At 36.3% G+C, this 19,847-nt stretch overlaps 1 protein-coding gene across 3 annotated transcripts in view; it reads right to left on the bottom strand.

The window, feature by feature from the left end:
- Positions 1–970: 970 nt before the first annotated feature.
- The window catches only part of LOC101023944 (SAM domain-containing protein SAMSN-1), a 133,426-nt gene continuing 114,549 nt past the window's right edge, over positions 971–19,847 (bottom strand). For 2 of the 3 annotated variants that reach the window (XM_031665671.1, XM_009202443.3), the window contains exons 6-8: positions 16,796–17,002; positions 14,401–14,551; positions 971–1,849 (exon numbers count right to left, since the gene is read on the bottom strand). In XM_031665671.1, coding sequence (XP_031521531.1) covers positions 1,647–1,849; positions 14,401–14,551; positions 16,796–17,002 — 561 coding nt within the window. In that variant the 3' untranslated portion in view covers positions 971–1,646. Of the gene's footprint in view, positions 1,850–11,280; positions 11,318–14,400; positions 14,552–16,795; positions 17,003–19,847 lie in introns of all 3 variants that reach the window. The other variant, XM_031665669.1, reaches the window with a different exon arrangement.

Here is a 19,847-nt window from a genome sequence, read left to right on the forward strand (position 1 = left end):
CGGAAGGGCAATTGTCATACAAATATATACAGCATAATATGACAAGTGCTATGACCCACAATTTACAAGTGGAATGGAAACACAAAGAAGAGGGCACCAAAGGGAATTGTGGAAGGCTTCACAGAGTAAGTGACCTTCAGGATGGAGAAAAGAGGGAGACTTCCTAATGTGGAAAATAGCAGGAGACACTCCAGGCAAATAAATATGAAAAGTCACAAAGGGAAGAAAATTGCAAGTCGATTGTTATGACTGGAGTGTAGATTGAGAGGTGTGTGTGTGTGGTAGTGGTGGTGAGGGGGTAGTTACAATTCATACTGTAGGTACAAAGCAATTGGGGAATACCTTATGCAACCTGGAAGAAAATTTGGATATTATACTAAAGACAATGAAAAGCAATCCAAAACTTTCAAGCAGAAGAGTACCTGATTTGATTCATGGGTTAGAAAGATTTATCCAGAGGCTGTGTGGAGGATGGATGAGAAGGTAGGGGGTCAGTTGGAAAGTTACTGCCATATTCCGTGCATGAGATCATGAGGATCCAAAGCAAGACAACCACCATGGAAATGGATAGAACGCCATGAATATGAAAGCATTTTTAGAGGTAGGATCCATAGGGCTTGATTACTTATTGAATTTGTATGAGGAGGACATATGTGAGATGAAGCAAGAAATGATTTTCTGCTTTGATGACTGGCTGCGTGTTAGTAGCAGTGAAGAGGAGTTGGCAATAAAAAAGCAGAAACAAATTTGTAGAGAAAATCGATGGTTTGGTTATGTGGAATTGAAGTTTCCTGGGGGTATCAAGTGAGTCAGATAAACATCACTGGGGTTCAGGGGACAGATGAAGTTGAGGAGGTTGAGATTATTGCTATGGGATGCACTTATATTACAAAAAGTAAGGGGTGTCTGGGAGGACATATTTTCTCTAAAGTCCAATATTAAAACCCCCAAGTAACACTACTCTGGAAAATGCAATATGCAAATAGTTCTTTTTATTATTAACATTAGGTTATGTCAAATTTTAAAATATTTACACTTAAAGACAAAACATCTGTACAATTATTACAATTGGTTTCACTAAATCAGAAGTGACAACACATTATCTATACTTTTATACTAGAAAACAAAATGAAGTCAACAAAATATAATTACTGAAACTCCACTGTGGATCAGGATAAAATGTGTCCGATATTAACTCACACTTTCCCAATAAGTGTAAAAATGAATATGGCATTGCTCGGACAACTTGTTTCAACAGTGAATCCTCTATTACTATTTGTTCAATAACATATACAAATTCAAAACTGGCAGGTAGGAAAAAAGGTTACTTTGTTTTTTGCAGACATTGTACTTGTAAAAGAAAGTCAAATGAAGCATATGTCACACGTACCAAAGTCTTACATTATGCCTTTCTAATACAGGCAAGTGAAATATTAACACATAGCATTTAAAATAATAAATATGTATTTTATTGACAATAATTTGGAACGTTAGTGATACAAAATTTTATGTACAATTACTCAGATTAAAACATTTAAATCCTAGGTTTTATTTACAAATATTTATCTTCCTCTCCTATTTGATGTTTTAGCTCAAGAAGAGTTAAAACGGAATGCATCTGTAGATATATAGTTGAGAGTGTGTGTTCAGTCACTTGGCTCTGTGATAGTAATCTTATGTACCATGTCAGACAAATTTTCAGACTCCAGATCCTCTTTGCCATTATCTGAATTTCCTGATGAGATATAACAACCAGAGTCCCTTGGGCAGTCATCTAACTGTGACTTATTTAAGGAGATGTCTGAGCTCAAGGATAGGGGCACAGGTTCATTTTCTTGCTCTTGAATAACTGTAAATGGAAAAGAGGGCAGGAGTTAGGTAAAGCAACACAAAATCTTATTCATGTACTCATTCACTTTCAAGTATTATCCTATTTTTACTGTTCTAGCCATGACTTCATTACAATGGAAAGTTCTGCAAGTAAAAGATATCTTTGTTTATTTCAAAAGAGAGATTTGTACTCAAATATTCAAGCTACTGTTTTATTAGAAGCCAAAATTTGCCCCTCACTCTTCACTTGCAGTTTCATGGAATTCATGTGCATTTCCTGCATAAGCAAAGATCAATATGGACTCTCATTTTACATTAATAATAAGCTGCCAGAGAAAGCAGATTGTATCCACAGTATGACAGATGCCTTGTCCAAATACTCCTTAAAGTATCATTACAAAAAGGCACTTATAGTTTAAATGCACAATCCAAGTCAATAGTGATCTTTGTGAAGAATTTTAGATTCATGTTAATTAATACATTATCACTATGAGTAAGAATGTACAGTAGGACTTCAATTATTTGGAAGTTAACTAATAAAACTTTAAATATCCAGGGTTTTCCTATGTTTGCATGTATCACAAAATAGATATAAGAAACCAGGTTGCTTTTAGAAAGTAAAACACCAAAATTTCCACTGAATCTACCTTATGAATATTTAGTCTTCCGTATCTTTGTCTGTAGTCCTGAATAATAATCATTTATTTTCAGATTGATACTTCTGCATTCTTAAAGCAGTGTTCTATATTCAACAGGCATTATCTTTTAGAAAAAGATGAATATTAAGGATATAACAAAATATATTTTGGAAGAACCCCTAAGCAGCTGAGGTTCAAATGTTACTCTTCTCGATTCCTTTAGCGTCAGCTTTCTCTCTGTCCATGTGAAGCTGAGCTCCTCAGAGAAGAAATAGGTCTCAGGTACTGCCTCTTAACTGCAGTACCGTATCTTCCTCTTTCCCCTTATAACATTGGGGCTTCACCACAGTAGGTATTTGAATAGCTCCTTGTTGAAAGAGCCAAACACACATTTAAGGTTGGGAAAAGAACTCTGCCTACAGAGGCTTTGCACTTCATCCCATTCCAGTGAGAATAAAGTAAATCCAAACCTCAAAATCCTTCAAAGAAGGAAAATGTACAATTTTCTTCAATAGGCTATTATAATGCTAATTAATTTATGTCTAGGAAATCTACTCTTTATCTTATGTATTTTTATATATATATATATGTATATACCTTGCTTTAAAATGCATTTTCCAGTTTCCATATGTTTTGCTAACACTAGTTTGCGATCCACTGTGTGTCCGATTGCCATCAACTTCCATTACAAATGAGAATTGTGCTGTAAGTTACCCTTGTATTAATGAATTAACTTCTCTTTAATATTTATAGAATGGTACTAGTTATGCACCATCCATGGGAGAAATTGAAAAGTTAAAATTAGTTAAAATATGTTCTAAGTTCTGTAGTTTCGAAGAAGACTAGTTGAGAAAGGCTGGAAGAAAATCATAAAAATTGCTTCTTAGTCTACTCATCTTCAGAATGAGTCATAAAAGTTCTTTTAACCTTTTCCTTAGGGCTTGTATTTGCAACAGTGAAATCATATTCATGCCATTCTTCTGAATCTTTTGCCCTACAACTTCATTTAACTATAGATTCAAATATCAGGTATTTGTCTAATGATATTATAACTAGTTCTAGGTATAAGATGACAATTTTAATATGCACCTATCGTGATTGTTATTTTTAAATTTTAGCTACCATGGAAGCATTTTGTGTTCATTATTCATAACAATGTCTAAGTTTGGGAGGGTTTACTTATGATTCACTAGTCTTTCTGAGTATCAGTCATTCATTCTTCTTTCTAAGCCCTTTTTTTATGAAAAGGCAGCACTAAAATGGGACCTCATTCTCTGAAGAATTGCTTTCTATCCTGCCTCTGCTTTTCTATCTTATTGCCACCGAAATGAAATGAGCCAGCTCTGTGTTCCATTATCCAAGTGTTTCTAGAAAAGGCCAGAGGAATGAGTCGTTTTGTATGCATTCTGCCACATCAGCAGTGATCATCCTATTTGGAGTGTGAACCTCTTAGTCATAATGATTGTGGGGATAAGGCCACATTTCCCCAGATTATGTTTGGGCCAATATTACCTCAATGCAAAATTAAAAGAACTGATCTACTTCCCTTCACATTGATATCCTAAACAAGACTTGGCATAATAAAAACTGTTTGTTCCCAATACTCTCTTCTATTTAGGCTGATTACCAATTGTGGGACTCTCTTCAGGATATGAAACAGAGTCTTTAAGAACTATAATTTCCAAAATTAGTCCTTCTCCTTTTTTTTAAAAAAAAAGTATTTAGCTTGTTATTTCACCCCCAGAAGCCTCTGTGCATTCACCTCAATGGGGAACAAAGTAAATAAATTAAAAACTGTCTTTACCAGAGAATATGTCATTGTGTAATATTAGTAATAAGAATGTATTTGTTTTTATTTCCACACGAGAAATGCTATATCACATTCTCTAAATTCTAGGAATGATTTTGTTTTAAACACAGGTCATTTATTGTAGAAACCTTTCATCTGCAATTTTTATGGAAAAAGAAAATAGTTTCTCAGTATGAAAGTTATGCAGCACAGTAATTTACAGAACAGCAGTAATTTGCTAAATGATTTCCTAGTGAAATGAAAACATGACTGTGCCTCCTCAGATGCTTCCCACCAGGCTTGCAATAATTTCAGGCAGGTGATCAGCTGGAACCCCTCAACTGTAACTATAAAAAGGCAGGTCATTATGTTATATTACGGAGATGAAAGCTATATTGCATTCACTTTTGTATTTGGAGGATCGAGATTTTCCTCTTCTTGTTTCTTTTCATCCTGACACTAATGACAGGGATTGGCGCAAACCTAGGTCTTGTGCTATAGGCATGTTTTTCCTGCAGAGGAGATGAGCTCATACTAATGCATCCACATTTTCTTTCTAAGTCATTTAGTCCCTTCATGTGGCCATGAAACAGAGTAAAGCTAACTGGTCTACCCAGAAATTGAAACCATAACCTTCATCAGTTTTGTCCCATGGTTCAATCATCTGGGCTAACCAGGCAAGTAACACATTGGAATAAGAAACAGGTTTGCCTACAAAATTACGGACTTCCCATAAGATGTTTCAGTGCATCTTTTTATACTAAACCGTTTCGGATAATATGCTAGGTTTAAAAAAGTATACATAATTCATGTATTCTATTATTAAAATTATATAAAAACATACACATATGCATACAATTTACAAACAAAAGTGTTCAAATTTGTTAATTTCCTCTCTATTTCTAAGGTCATCCACATTGCTTTTTAATGAAAGAATTAAAATGGTATAATTTTTCAATAAAGCCCCCAAATGGTTTGTAAATATCTTAAAGGCCAAACATATCTAAATTAGAATACACTGAAGCATTATTAAATAATTTGAAAAAGGGTCTTTCTTATTGCTGCCAGTTGACAGCAGGCATAATAGGAACTCCAGAAAGCTGTATAATTCTCTACTCTATGTAATAAAAATAAAATGATAATATTAAAACATTATTTAGGAAATATTTTATCATGGAGAGCTAATTTGCATATTAAAATAATTTATTTCCTACCAAAATTGTTACAGAATTGTAAAAAGCCCATGAAAAAACATTTTAAGATAGGTGTCAATGTTGAAAAAAAAAAGCATGGCCTGGTGATGAAAACAGAAGACAGCTAATATAATTATTCACAAAATAATTATATTGGAGTTGTGACATTTAATTAATTAAGAAAGGCAATCTCAATTATACTAAAAGTGAAGACAGTTTTAAGGAAATAAAACTGGATCCTTATTCTGGGAAAAAATTCTATTCTAAGAAGAGAAATCTGCCCCACCTTTACATATTAAAAAGTTAAAGATTCAACTTTTATGAAAACTAAATTTTGCTTGACTCCCAGATTTCTTTGCCCAAATCATCCAGACTTTGTCTTTACCATTTTGCTTGCCTTAGTTTTGAAACCTCTCTTTCTTTGAGCCAAGTACTATAAAATTATGCCATCTTGAGGGCATAGGAAAATTCCTGGCTAAAGGAATTTCTCAATAAATAATTTTTTAATAAACACAATGATATTTAGATGAATTAAAGAAAATTAGAACTAAAGAAGAGCAAAACAGGAATTTTGTTAAAATTCAAATGAGAATACCTCTGAGCTCCATCAATCATCTTCCTGTTTTTCTCTATCCTGGGGCCATCTCCAAAGAGGGAAATCCCAGGGACACACATCTCAGGATGACTGAAAACCTCAACCTCATGTTTTAACCTCACTGGAGTCACTCAAATGAAAAGCCAGCTACTGTTCAGGTAACTATGGCTATATTTATTTGTCCACATTATCCATGGAGGAAAATTTAGTGGACAACATGGCATGTCTCTCAGTTATTTTTCATTTCATCTAAAGCACATTCTTAAGTTACCTGAACACTTTAATTCTCCTAATAACAGTGACTATCTGGTGTTCATTTCACTTGAATACTAACCCACCTTTTGGAAACACAACAACAAATGAAAAATAGGATTCCATTCATAGGAAAACAATCCATTGCTTCTGTTCCCCTGAGGCCATGAGAGGATATGGAGTTGAAATGACTTCCCCTGCTCTTGCCTATCTCTTTTTGGAGCCTAGCTTCTAACGAGATGTGTACCTGGAAATAGATCTTTTCGCTCTCAGCCAGGGCAGTCTCCACTTCCACTGTGCTAGGTACTTCAGCAGGGGCAGAGGCATACTCACTCAAGATCACCATAACTCAGCACCTACCTGGGCAATCTCTTTAGACTGCTCCTCTCCCCAACCACACACCCTACGGAGGGCTGTATTTATCCTCCTCAGTTAAAGTTGTCATATTGTACTGACTATTTTGGTAATGACCAAATAACATTTAAAACTGTCACACATTATTTAATTAGGGGCCTTGGAAAGTCAAGTTCATATTTCTTACAGGTTAATTAAACCCATTTACTTGATGAAGGAGTTAAGAACATATTACCCCAAAATACGCTGCTCTGGCATATTGACTATTTTGAGTTGAAGACACTTGAAGAGAGCAGGTGCAAGAATATCACTCTGACTTTCCTTTTTTTTTTTTTTATTTTTAAGAGAGAGAGAAATAGGGTCTGGCTAGGTTGCCCAGACTGGTCTTGAACTCTTGGGCTCAAGCAATCCTCCTGCCTCAGCCTCCCAGAGTTCTGGGATTACAGGCGTGAGCCACCATGCCCAGTCTGACTTTCCTTCTGCTACTTAAAGGCAGATGACATTTCCATGTGAAAGCCACTTTCCCTCTACCAAAAGGAAAGTATCATTCCTATCCTCGGGGACAGGAAGTTGAGGCAGAGGGAAATCTGTACAAACAAGCAATGTTAGACAAGCCCTTATCTTTCTACCACTCCACCCAATTAGCTAGCCTATTTCAAGCTTCTGTGACTTGTCACATTTTCACAACTTGTTACTCTTTTTCTACTTCAGGATACAAGTGTTCAACTCTAACTGCATCTTTGGGTCTTCATTTCCTATGACAGCTCCCTTGCCACATGAAATTTGTGTTAAATAAATTTGTGTGATTTTTCTCCTGTTGGTCTGTCTTATGTCAATTTAATTTTCAGCTGTTGTAAAAAGTCTAAGAGGGTAGAGATAAAATTTTGCCTTCCCCAGATAGATATGGTAAAAAACTAATCTAATTTCATTATGTCTAAAATTATTACTTTTGACAAAAATAGGATTACTCTGCATATTTTTGGTCTACAATTTGCTTTCACATTTAACATGTTTTTGAAAAACTTTAGTATCAGTAAACAGCATGCTGTATCATTTTCCTAACATAGCACCTTCAAAACTACTTTATTGTTTGGGTATATCTTAATTTATTTAACAGGTTAATTATTGATGGAAGTCCCTATTGTTTTTAGTTTTTACCCAAAACTACTAGATTTTTAGCTAGTATTTTTATGCGTTTGTATCTTGACTTTAGTAGAACAAATACTTAGAACTGGAATTTCTGGATACGAAAGTGTGCATATTTTAAACTTTGATTGTGTTTTACGTTATTACCTTCCAAAAATGCACTTATTTACACTCTTGCACACACGCATGCACACATGCATGGTTAGCATATTCATAAACTAAATCTTGACAACATACCCGAATACCGATCTGCTTATTACAAATACCTGTATGTGTGAGGTGGGATTGCAGGCAACTTTATCTTTATAATAATAGAAGACTGACTTAACTATTTGGGGATCTTTTGACCTCTTCATTCATCATTTACCCATTTTACGTGCATTTGTTAACCATCCACTAATGCAAATCACAGGACTAGGGGCTTGGGGAAAGCACATGGTAATAGAAGATTCGGTCTTGTTTGGCCAGGGTAATCATTACAATGCTATGTGTAGTATACAATCACAATGCAATATAAACACAGGTATAGGAGTGCTCTATACATACAGGCATTAGAGAGGTACTTATGTGACTAAAGTGAAAAATCTGTGAACACTTTTCATTGGAAATTTTCTGATAGAAAAGTGAGAATCCTTAGGCTTTATTTTATAGTTTTTTTGTGTGATGTAGAATACGGCATCCATCATAAATGAAAGTTTAGAGGTAAAATTAAAAAGAAATCTGAAGAAATTAAATTGCATGAGGGCGAACAACTATGACTGTAGATATTAAATACATACAAGTAAAATGCCTGCATGCTTTCTCGACTCTCTGTGGACAGGTAGCATAGCTTTTCTTCAAAGCTGTATATTTCTTGAATCTAGATGCAAATCATATGGCAAGTGGGTTGGAAACTCCAGGTACACATGTCAGGGGCTAGGGCACCAGGCTATGCTGGCATACTGTTAGGCCAACTGCTGGACTGCTGCTTGGCATAACTACAAATCTCCCCTGCTGACAGCTCGTGTTCCAGGCTCCTGGCTGCGGCCCGCCATTTGCCCTGCATCGATTTGGGCAGGCAGGCAGGCAGGCAGGAAGGCACAACTGGGGATGCTTGAGCAATGAGGGGCTGCTGTGACCACAGCTGGTATCAAAGTTCTGGCACACAACCCACCCTTTCCCCTTCCTCCTCATTTGGCACTGCAACCAGAGCTTGCAGGTACCTCAAATGCATTGTATATAGATTCTGTAAAGTTTGCTTATTCTGTTACATTTTTTTTTCAATTTTAAATTTAATTATCCCTGTAATCTAGAGCAAACAAGGTATTTCCATCACCCATTTTCCCCAAGGACAATAGTACACATTCTCATAGACACAATTTTAAGACACATCGAAGTGCTTCTAAATGTGGAAAATGAGGAACAAGTGCAGAATAAAGAAAAGATGTTTACTATAAACAACAGTAAACCATCTTATTATTCTAAAGAGGCACTTCAGAGTAAGACAAAGGGGCTTTGAAGATTGTGTTTATGGAACAACACACACACACACACACACACACACACACACCCCACACATTCTCTGTTCTCTTTTTTATTTGGGAATATTTACTCCCAAAGTAAATGAAACATTTTTAAATTCAGATGACAAATAGAAAAACCCAAATATGCACAAAGTAAACAGATCCTGCTCTCTTGTCCCTTCAAGAGGTGCATCTCACCCCAGTTTTTCTTCTTCTTATAACCTTATCTAGATTCCCAGTTGAGGGAACCGATGACCTAATTCCTCTCAGTTCTAATGCAACGCAGGAGCAAGTTCCAAATATCTATGCTGGTCTTGCTGGGACTGCAGAACCCCAGGGGTAGTTATCCTCCTCCAGAGGTAATCCTGTGATCAGTGCTAACACCACATGCCAGCCCTTGTATCAGCTTGTTGGAGAAGCATCTTTACTTCCCGCCAAACAGTGACCTAGATACCATCTCACACCTGTTAGAATGGTGATCATTAAAAAGTCAGGAAACAACAAATGCTGGAGAGGATGTGGAGAAATAGGAATGCTTTTACACTCTTAGTGGGAGTATAAATTACTTCAACCATTGTGGAAGATAGTGTGGCAATTCCTCAGGGATCTAGCACCAGAAATACCATTTGACCCAGCAATCCCATTACTGGGTATATACCCAAAGGATTATAAATCGTTCTACTATAAAGACACATGCACACGTATGTTTATTGCAGCACTGTTCACAATAGCAAATATTTGGTATCAATCCAAATGCCCATCAATGACAGACTGGATAAAGAAAATCTGGCACATATGCACCATGGAATACTATGCAGCCATTAAAAAGAAAGAGTGCATGTCCTTTGCAGGGACATGGATGAAGCTGAAAACCATCATTCTCAGCAAACTAACACAGGAACAGAAAACCAAATGCCCATCAATGACAGACTGGATAAAGAAAATCTGGCACATATGCACCATGGAATACTATGCAGCCATTAAAAAGGAAGAGTGCATATCCTTTGCAGGGACATGGATGAAGCTGAAAACCATCATTCTCAGCAAACTAACACAGGAACAGAAAATCAGACACCATATGTTCTCACTCATAAGTGGGAGTTGAACAATGAGAACATATGGACACAAGGAGGGAAACATCACACACCATGACTTGTCAGGGGCTGGGGGGCTAGAGCAGGGATAGCATTAGGAGGAATACCTAATGTAGATGAAGGGTTGATGGGTGCAGCAAACCACCATGGCATGTGTATACCTGTGTAACAAACTTCCACGTTCTGCACAGGTATCCCAGAACTTAAAGTATAATACAAAAAAAAAAGTATAATCCAGTTTACATTTTCAAGGTCAAAGTGGGTACAATGCTATCTATCTTGGGCTAAGACGAGAAAAGGAAAAATGCTTGCTTTAAATATTAGAAGTCTGTTTTTTTTTGTTTGTTTGTTTGTTGTTTTTTTGTTTTTCCCCCATGTTTTGTACCCCATCTTCTTGGTCTTTCTAGATATATTTAAGTCTCACATAGGACTTGTTGTCTTTTCTACATTATCTCAAAATTTTAGCTCTTATCCTCATGATATGTGGCCATTTCGCTCAACTTTTATATTGAATGATTAGCAAAGCAGATCCTTTTATGTTCTCAATTTAACAAATAATGAAACACCAAACTAGGAATTTATTGCAATTCCTCAAACTGACATCATTCACTGATCAAAATAAAATGCATCCATAATATCTTAGAAAATTTACATGCCCTACTCTTAAAAAAAAAAAAAGCAAACTATTTTTAACCTTTAACGTGACATGCATTTGTTTTTAACTGTCTCAGTTTTATATAACCATATACTCAAGGTCTTTATCATTCAAGGTACAGGAAGGTTGTGCGTTTAATCTTTAGCATGGTTGTAGGAGATATGATTCACAGAGTAGAAAATAGATAAAAATAAGCATGCAGCCAGCATGGTGCCAAATCATCAGAACTCACCATCTTATCAACAAATGGAAGTCATTCTTCTTTATTTCTTGAGCAAAGCAGTTTCATATAAGATAAATAGCTTTCAGTCAGAATAGCCTAACATGCAATATGCATCTTTTTGACATGTATATTCTAATACTACTCTAAACCGTAAGATTAAAATAAGAAAAATCTCAGGGTAGTGTGTTGACAAGAAGCACTGGTTGAATCTGTATTTTTTTTTCCATTTTTCATCTCCCAGAATTTGGCTGTGTGTATGTTTGTACCTTACGGGCTGTCATTAAGTAATCAACTTCTAGTGACCTTCAAGTATCATTTTCTAAAGTTTTATGCAGGGAAATAACTTCTGGGACATGTCCTTTTTATATCAAATATATATCAAATATCAAAAACCATTTAATGCTTTGGAGACACTATGTTTTGTTTTCAGAGACCAGGATATGGGCAGAACATGTTTCTAATAGATGTAAGAGACTGAATTAGGGATTCGTGAGCTTGAAAAAGCCACTTAGCTACTGGATTTTCATCTTCTCATCTTGCAACGGAAGAATTTTGTGTCAGGTGTTTCTTTTTTTTTTTTTTAATTACACCAGCTCTATAAATAATTTTACCGTCTATGAATAATTGCTCTTTTGTTAGCATAGAAAGGAGACAGGTGATGAGTGAGGTGGAATGAAAAAATTAAGGGATGCAAGCCTTTGGCACTGAACCCATCTTCCCTCTATGGGTCCCTGGGGACGCTGATCATTGCTGAAAGTGCTGCTTGCCCAGGTTCCCAGCCCCTTCTCTCCACAAACCCTGTTGACAGGCAGCCATGGTAGCCTCTCATCTTTCACTTTCTGATATAGAAAACTGAACTAAAGCCCTAGAGACAATTGGTGAAGTAGCAGAAAACTTCAATTTTCAAATATTCATTGCTTTCCTATTGGCCAATTTGCACATGTGGAGGAGTTTATAGCAGACTCCCTTTGATTCAGTCTCCATCTCTGCACTCATCTAGCTGTTTGACTTCTTTGAAATTCAACTCCCAATTTTTTCCTCATCTGTAAATTGGGTAAAATACCTAGATGTGTGCTATTATGGAAGAAAAGCAATTATTTACAACCATTCAAAAAATACTCTTCTCCTCCCTGTACTTCATGGCCAAATTATCTTGGAGAATATTGGCGATGACACTGGACATTGTCCATAATAAAACTCTATAGAATCTATTTCTAGGCCAAACATTGTTTAGTGAGGATCTATGTCTTGAAATGACAAGATGTGAAGGAAACTGACTCCTTTACCTGAAAGAACTTACTATATCTGTTTATACTGATCAGTTTTGTCTTGACTTGAAATATTGATTAAATTGGCTACTTTCTGAAGTTTGAACTTTGTCTGCCTCTGTGACCGCATCTCCCTCTCTTTTCCATCTCCTAGCCCCACACTTCAAAGAAAGCATGTAATAACCTAAGCCTGATGATGAAATCAGTCCTGCTGATGTCAAATTAGTCATGTCTGTGAAAGCTCTTGGAAAAGGATGATAAGAATAAAGTAAAAAACAATTTCTTAAAAAGTAAACTACTTTTCACTAGATAAAAAGCCAGTGTATAGGAAACATGAAACATGTGCTCTGCCTCAATTTTGTGGGACTTATGAGAAACAGTATAGAATAGCCCACAAAAGGACAATCAGGAGGCCTGGTCCCTAAATAACGCTTTCCTCCCTCCTTACTCTCCATCTGGGCTGTTACGTGTAGTGTTAGAAAGTATAACATAGCAGCACATACACTGGGTTGGAATCCCAACTCTACACTTCACTAAGGGAGTGTTTTTAGACAAGTTACTTACTGTCTCAATTTCTCATCATAAAAATGAGGGCGGTACCGTCTAACTCAAAGATCTGGGGTAAGTACTCAAGAGAATAATCAGGAAAGACCCTGGCCCAGAGTCTTGCTCAGAGCACACATGTTTTAAAAAATGTAGTTAATAATTTCTAGTATTATTTTTACTGCTGGGTGTGGTGGCTCATGCTTGTAAAGCCAGCACTGTGGGAGGCCTAAGTGGGAGGATCACTTGAGGTCAAAAGTTCGAGACCAGGCTGGCCAATATGGTGAAACCCCATCTTCACTAAAAATACAAAAATTAGCCGGGTGTGGTGGCATGCCTATAATCTCAGCTACTTGGAGGCTGAGGCATGAGAATCGCTTGAACCCTGGAGGCGGAGGTTGTAATGAGCCGAGATCGTGCCACTGCACTCCAACCTGGACAGTGGATTTAGACACCATCTCAAAAACTAATAATATTAATACTAATAATTATTTCTAGTAGTAGTATTTTTTGATAGAGAAGGCTGGATTTGATCATCTAAGTTCCTTTTCATCTTTAAAGTTAGACTTTCCCCATTTGGTTGCTCACAAAATACTCCTTGCAGAGTCTGGCACACCCTAAGCTCAGTGTTTGGGGACCTGACCAGATTTGGCAGGAAAGGCAATCTGGATGGATAATTATAAAAAATGAAAGCTATTCTATCTTTACAAGCCTGGTTGGTGTAGACAGTGTTCTGTAAATCTCCATGATCATTTCATCTTCAGTTAATACTTACAAATACAGAGAACCATCTCATACAATAAAAGTGAGTGCGATATATTTTTGCAAGCTATTAGAACATTTTGAAAGAGTACTATAAACATGTACAAGATGTGACTATGTGGTAATGAAATGAATTTTCCTGTGTGGCATGAAGGCTCATTATCTTAAAGCCATGCTCTGTGCTGTTTTACAGAAGCCATGTGTGACATTTCTCACTAATGGCTTATGCTGTTACTAAATACTTGTCTCTAACTCCCTCAGTCTTTGGGAATGCAGGCATCCACTTGCATGTAAATTAATACCTTTGCAGAATGGAAATGAGGTAGCCAGAAAAGTCCTTTCATTTCTTGAGTCCAATAAGGAAATAAGTTCCTTTTCCTAATTATATATTTGACCATAGTTATTGTTTTCAAACTTACATGGAAATACTCATTTTATGGGAAAGCATGCTTTCATGATCTCAGTAAATAAAACGGGGGCTTTGTTTCTCATGATTATACTATTTACATTAAACTGTGATTATCAGCTGGGGAGAAGAGTAGGTGTGCACACTTACTTTCTTCTTCGAGGAAGTTTTCAGCGGCTGATAGTAACCTTCTTCTGTCGTCTGGGTTTTCAATATTTAATTCAATGAGGTGACTCTCTTTTATATCCTTTAAATCTTCTAGAGTCTCATAACCATTGAGCAAAAGTGTTGAGGTATATTCCTGTGGGACAAAAAATATAATGCAAATTAGATTCAAATATTTTATTTCTAGTTCTCTGTAGATTTAAAGAAAGTATAGCGATGCATATAGGAACCAAAGGTGCCAATACAACTTTCGCTTAACTTCACTTGTATTCGTTTTTGACATATGAACTCCAGGGCTCTTCAATGGTTGTGTTGTGTCATCATTCTCGCCTTTCGGAAGGCCAAATGTAAAGAGGAATTAATTACCTTAAGCTATACAATTCCAAATCACGGATCCATTAAATAGTTGGATCATGCATCCCATTTGGAAATTTTTCACTTCTCAACTAACTGAATTGGCAGAACGAGCATTGCTTTAAGTCTGTCAATAAAATGCCTCTAGCAGAGTAGCATGCTACAGTTATATTTCAGAATCTACATCTCTTCTTGTTTTCATGATTGCAAAAGCATCTGCTCTCAAAATGTTCTTGGGGTAGGTTAAAAAATGAGTTTGAAACAGATGTAATTCTGTACAAAAAAGTGGGTGTAGCATTTTGGTTGAAAGGCATTATATAAACCAAAGGAATTCAAGACTTTCTACTTAATTGAAAACTTTTACTAAGCATAGAAGCACTGTAGTTGGGGCAAGAATTGTTTTCTCAGCATGTATATTTTGTTCATCATTTGAATCAATATATATTAGTTTAAAATTCATAGGTTTCTGATTTCAAAGTCTGCATGTTATTTTGAAACTTCTTTTTTTTTTGAGACGGAGTCTCACTTTGTCGCCCAGGCTGGAGTGCAGTGGTGCGATCTCGGCTCACTGCAAGCTCCGCCTCCGGGTTCACGCCATTCTCCTGCCTCAGCCTCCGAGTAGCTGGGACTACAGGCACCGCCACCACGCCCGGCTAATTTTTTGTATTTTTAGTAGAGATGGGGTTTCACCGTGTTAGCCAGGATGGTCTCGATCTCCTGACCTCGTGATCCGCCCGCCTAGGCCTCCCAAAGTGCTGGGATTACAGGCGTGAGCCAACGCAATCGGCCTATTTTGAAACTTCTATCCTCTCGAACAAAATAAAAATATTAAATGAAGTTGAGTGCTTTTTCAACTTCCTCAGATTCCTCCCTCATTTTACTTGATCTAATTTCAATATCCTTATTTTAATTACTAAAATAGAATAAGAGGAAGTCTAAAAGTTTTAAGTAATCAGGAAGAACTTATGACTAGCCCTTTTTAACAAAAAAAAAAAAAAAAAAAAGGGAAGAAAAGCAAGAAGAGTGACAATTCTTTCTTTAGAAAAGTATATTCTTAGCACTGAATTAGAATAAAGAAACACAAATTCCTGTTCTGACATATAACCATTTAACTGCGGGTTCTTGGGGAAGTCATTTCAGTCTCTTAGACTTTGGTTTTCTCACAGGTCACAGAACAAACAAGATGCAGAGGCAAGGCGCTAACCCGTACATTCTCATAGGAATATCCCATTTGAGGTGCACCAATAGTAATATAAGAAGGCTTAGATACTGTGTGTACAGACAGGAACATAACTAGATAATTCAGAAAAAAACAATTAAGAAAAGTGTAATTGACTATTGTCTTGATGAATTTTGAAAACTATCAAAGTACTTCTCAGTTAATTTTAGAAATGGATTGCAAAACTGTAAATTGATTGATACTAGATGTATTATATGTACACACCATTTAATAAGGTAGATATTTCAAAAGATATTTGGTAATATAACAAGAAAATAATAATTGGGTTATAAATACAGACAACACAGTTTCCTTAACACAATCATTATGGGGCTTGATGATCACCGTTTCCCTCAAATTATTTTTAAAATAATTACATTCAGTTATCTTCTCTCAACTTGATTTTGACCTCTGCTTTGTAGAAAATACATTTCTGTTTTCATTTTTCCTTTCACTTTTTTAGACTTACTTTATTCCTTATATTCTCTTTACCATTCTCATTTAGACATTTTATTAGGGCCTTTTATTCTCCTAGATATTTTTCATTGTTCATTACATTTTCTCAACGTTCATCTCTATTGTCACTGCTAAATACTATTAAGGTATAGTCCAAGGGATATTAGATCAAGACTTGTCCTTGCATAAAAAAATGTCATAAAGGAGAAATAAGAGCTCTTCTAGGAAAACAGGCTTTCCTTTGCTTCTAAGTCTTGTGTTTTTAAGCAACGCAACACAAATACTGATCCACTCCCTTCAATTTTTCCATTTACATGCCGCCAAAAGCAAACAGGACATAGATTTGCTCACCTGAAGATGAATCCTCTCTAGGAACTCCTGCAGAGTCTTGGATTTTTCATTGTTACTCCTTCGGTTTGCCTTTATTTTCTTGGGGGCTGCTTCCTCTTCTGAGATGACATCCACATAAATGAATTTGAAGTTTCCCACTTTATTGTTCAACATTCCCGTCCACATCCCCATTGGTGTTTTGCAGATAATGTCTATGATGTCTCCTTTCTAAGGATGAAGAAATCCATAAACATGAAGTTTCAGAGAACTATAGTGCTATAAAAATTGGTAGAAAGAATGAAATCATAGAAAACTAGGATAATGAGGACATTATGCTAAAGCGGTTCAGATATAACAGAAACAAATCTAAACATTCACTTCTTTCAAAAGTTCAGGCTGGTGGCATGGTGGGTCATGCTTATAATCCCAGCACTTTGGGAGGCCAAGGTGGGAGGATTGCTTGAGGCCAGGAGTTTGAGACTAGCTTGGGTGACAAAGTGAGATCCTATCTCCACAGTTTTTTTTTCTTTTAATTAGCTTGGCATGGTAGCATGTATCTGTAGATTGAGGTGGGAGGAGTTCAAGGCTACAGTGAGCTGTAATCATGTCACTGCACTCCAGCCTGGGCAACACAGTGAGATCCCATCTTAAAAAAAAATTCAAAGAAGTTATGTACTAGTTACAATGAAGAAAACTTCAACATTCTTGACAAAAAGCTCTCACATAGTTTGATGACATGTTTCTGTTTCTGCTATTGTATCAATTTATCAACTTATAACTGTAGAGCGCAGTGTAATTTACAAAACACTTTTGCCTACTCTAAGTTATTTTTGCTCACAACACACCTCTTAGATACATAAAGGGAGTATCATCATTATTAATTTAAATATTACAGAAAAAGGAACAGAGATATTAAATGACTTCTGAAGAGCTTGCAGGAAGTTAATGGCAGAACCAGAACTCAAGTCCAAGTTATCTGAACTAAAAAATGATGCTCTTTTTATTTATACTATCAAAGTAATATATATGTAACAAAGCTCAAATTATCATTCCTGGAAGTGCTCCCCCAGCTGGGGAAGGAGATGAAAGAGAAGTCTGTTACTCTATGTATTTCTAGTGTATCTGAAGAATTTATCTACGGTATAAAATAAACCCATTTCAAGAATTTCATCCACCTAAAATAAAGAAATTTTGCAGAATTCACATAAAAGTATGTGTACACTAAGGATAAATTATGCTACTTAATTCCTTTTAAGGTATTCATGCTCTCCTCTTATTAAGAAGAGATAGCACTTAGATTGAGCTCACAGCAAAGTTTAGACTGAAGTGTGAATGAATCATATTAGTATGGACAAACCAATTGGTGTTTTTCTTTACTCACATCTAAGACCATAATTAACTATAGGCTGTCAGTTATTGGCAAGGGTAGAAAACCTCATGGGGATGTTTCTTTGTAAAGAAAATTTATTTCTATGCAAATATGATGTCTATGTTCAAGAGTTATAGTTCCTCCTTTGAGACTTAAAACTTTCTGCCTCAGAGAGGACTTTACAGATTCTAATATTTTAGCCCCTTTTAAGTGTCTACCCTCAAACAAAGCATCAAGCCTGCTACTAAAAATACTTTTTTCTTGCTGCTCTGGGAATGTGTGTTCTTCCATCTAAAAAACAAATTTTATTTGTAATGGTATAATTCACCATGACTGAAATATCTGGTCTACCTTGTGATCATCTGTCTGTTTAGTCTTGTGAACTGTTAGACTGGGTCTTTCTGCCTTTAACAAAAGGGAATCAAATCATAGGTTGGATGGTATCAGCTAGGGAGACTGAGAAGTTCTCCTGAAGCTCTAGAAAGTTGCTAGGCATGGAAAAAACCCTTTACTGCATCCTTCCTATTATCCTTGAAACTTGTAAATTTGCAACTTTAGCCTTTACAGGTATATACCTGCACATTCCAGGAAAGCCCACAGGTCATCAAGCAAAGACTCAATTTCATTTTGGATGAGACCCTTGATGGAAATAATAGTATTTCAATTTTCATGGGTAACTGGGGAATTCCTCTTGTGTCCTATAAGAGCTCCACAAAAACTCACCTCAGGCAGCAGCAGCAGTGGTACCCTGGCATGGTATTGTAGGGAAGTTGAAAGGCTATCCTGAGTCAAACTGTGTTGTGTTTATTTCCTTCTACTGCTCTCTCCCACAATGGTTACTAGGTTATGGGCATCCTTTCCCCAAGACTTGAACTTAGACATCAGATCATTCATATACATAACTAAGGAGCTTAGTATGGGGAACAGTGCATTTTTTATTCTCCAGTTGAGCTTACTCTGATTTAATAGCATGGAAGGGATCAAGAGAAGGGCTGAAGACTTTAAATGTTAAATAATAATATAAATACTCCATAGTATATCATAATTATTAGTTAACATTGGTTTAGTGTTAACAATATAGAACATTCATACTTTATGTCCTTTGACTTTTCGCACTTTGTGATACTAGAAAGGAATAATTTAACATCTATGAATTCTTTTAGCACAAAACCTTTTGTTTGTGCCATTGTAACCGACCCCTCTCCTTGAGTGTGAGCAGGATTATGAAAATGATGGATTTCACACTCATGATTATGTTACCCTTATATGATAGGGGGGACTTTGCAGATCCAATTAGGGTACTGAGTTATTTGATTTTGAATTAACTGAAAGGGAGATTATCTTGGTGGGTGTGACAAATCAGGTAGGATCCCTTAAAATAAAGATTAAAGCCTGAGTGAGCTTTTTCCTGCTCATCCTGAAAGAGCAAACTGCTGTATTGTAGAGAGGGCTCTGGCTGGTGGAATCTAGAGGCTGAGAATGGCCTCCAGTTGACATCCAGCAAGAAAATGGGGTCCTCAGTCCTACAACCACAAGGAACTGAATTCTGCCAACAGCCAGTGAACTCAGAAGAGAACCGTGAGCCTCCGTTGAGATCACTGCTTGCTTAGAATTCAACTGAGCCATGCCCACAATTATGACCTATAGAAACTGAGCTAACAATACATTTGTGTTGTTTCATGCCTCTGAGTTTGAGGTAATGTG

The sequence above is a fragment of the Papio anubis genome, chromosome 4 (genome assembly GCF_008728515.1).
Source record: "Papio anubis isolate 15944 chromosome 4, Panubis1.0, whole genome shotgun sequence".
Lineage (NCBI taxonomy): Eukaryota > Metazoa > Chordata > Mammalia > Primates > Cercopithecidae > Papio > Papio anubis.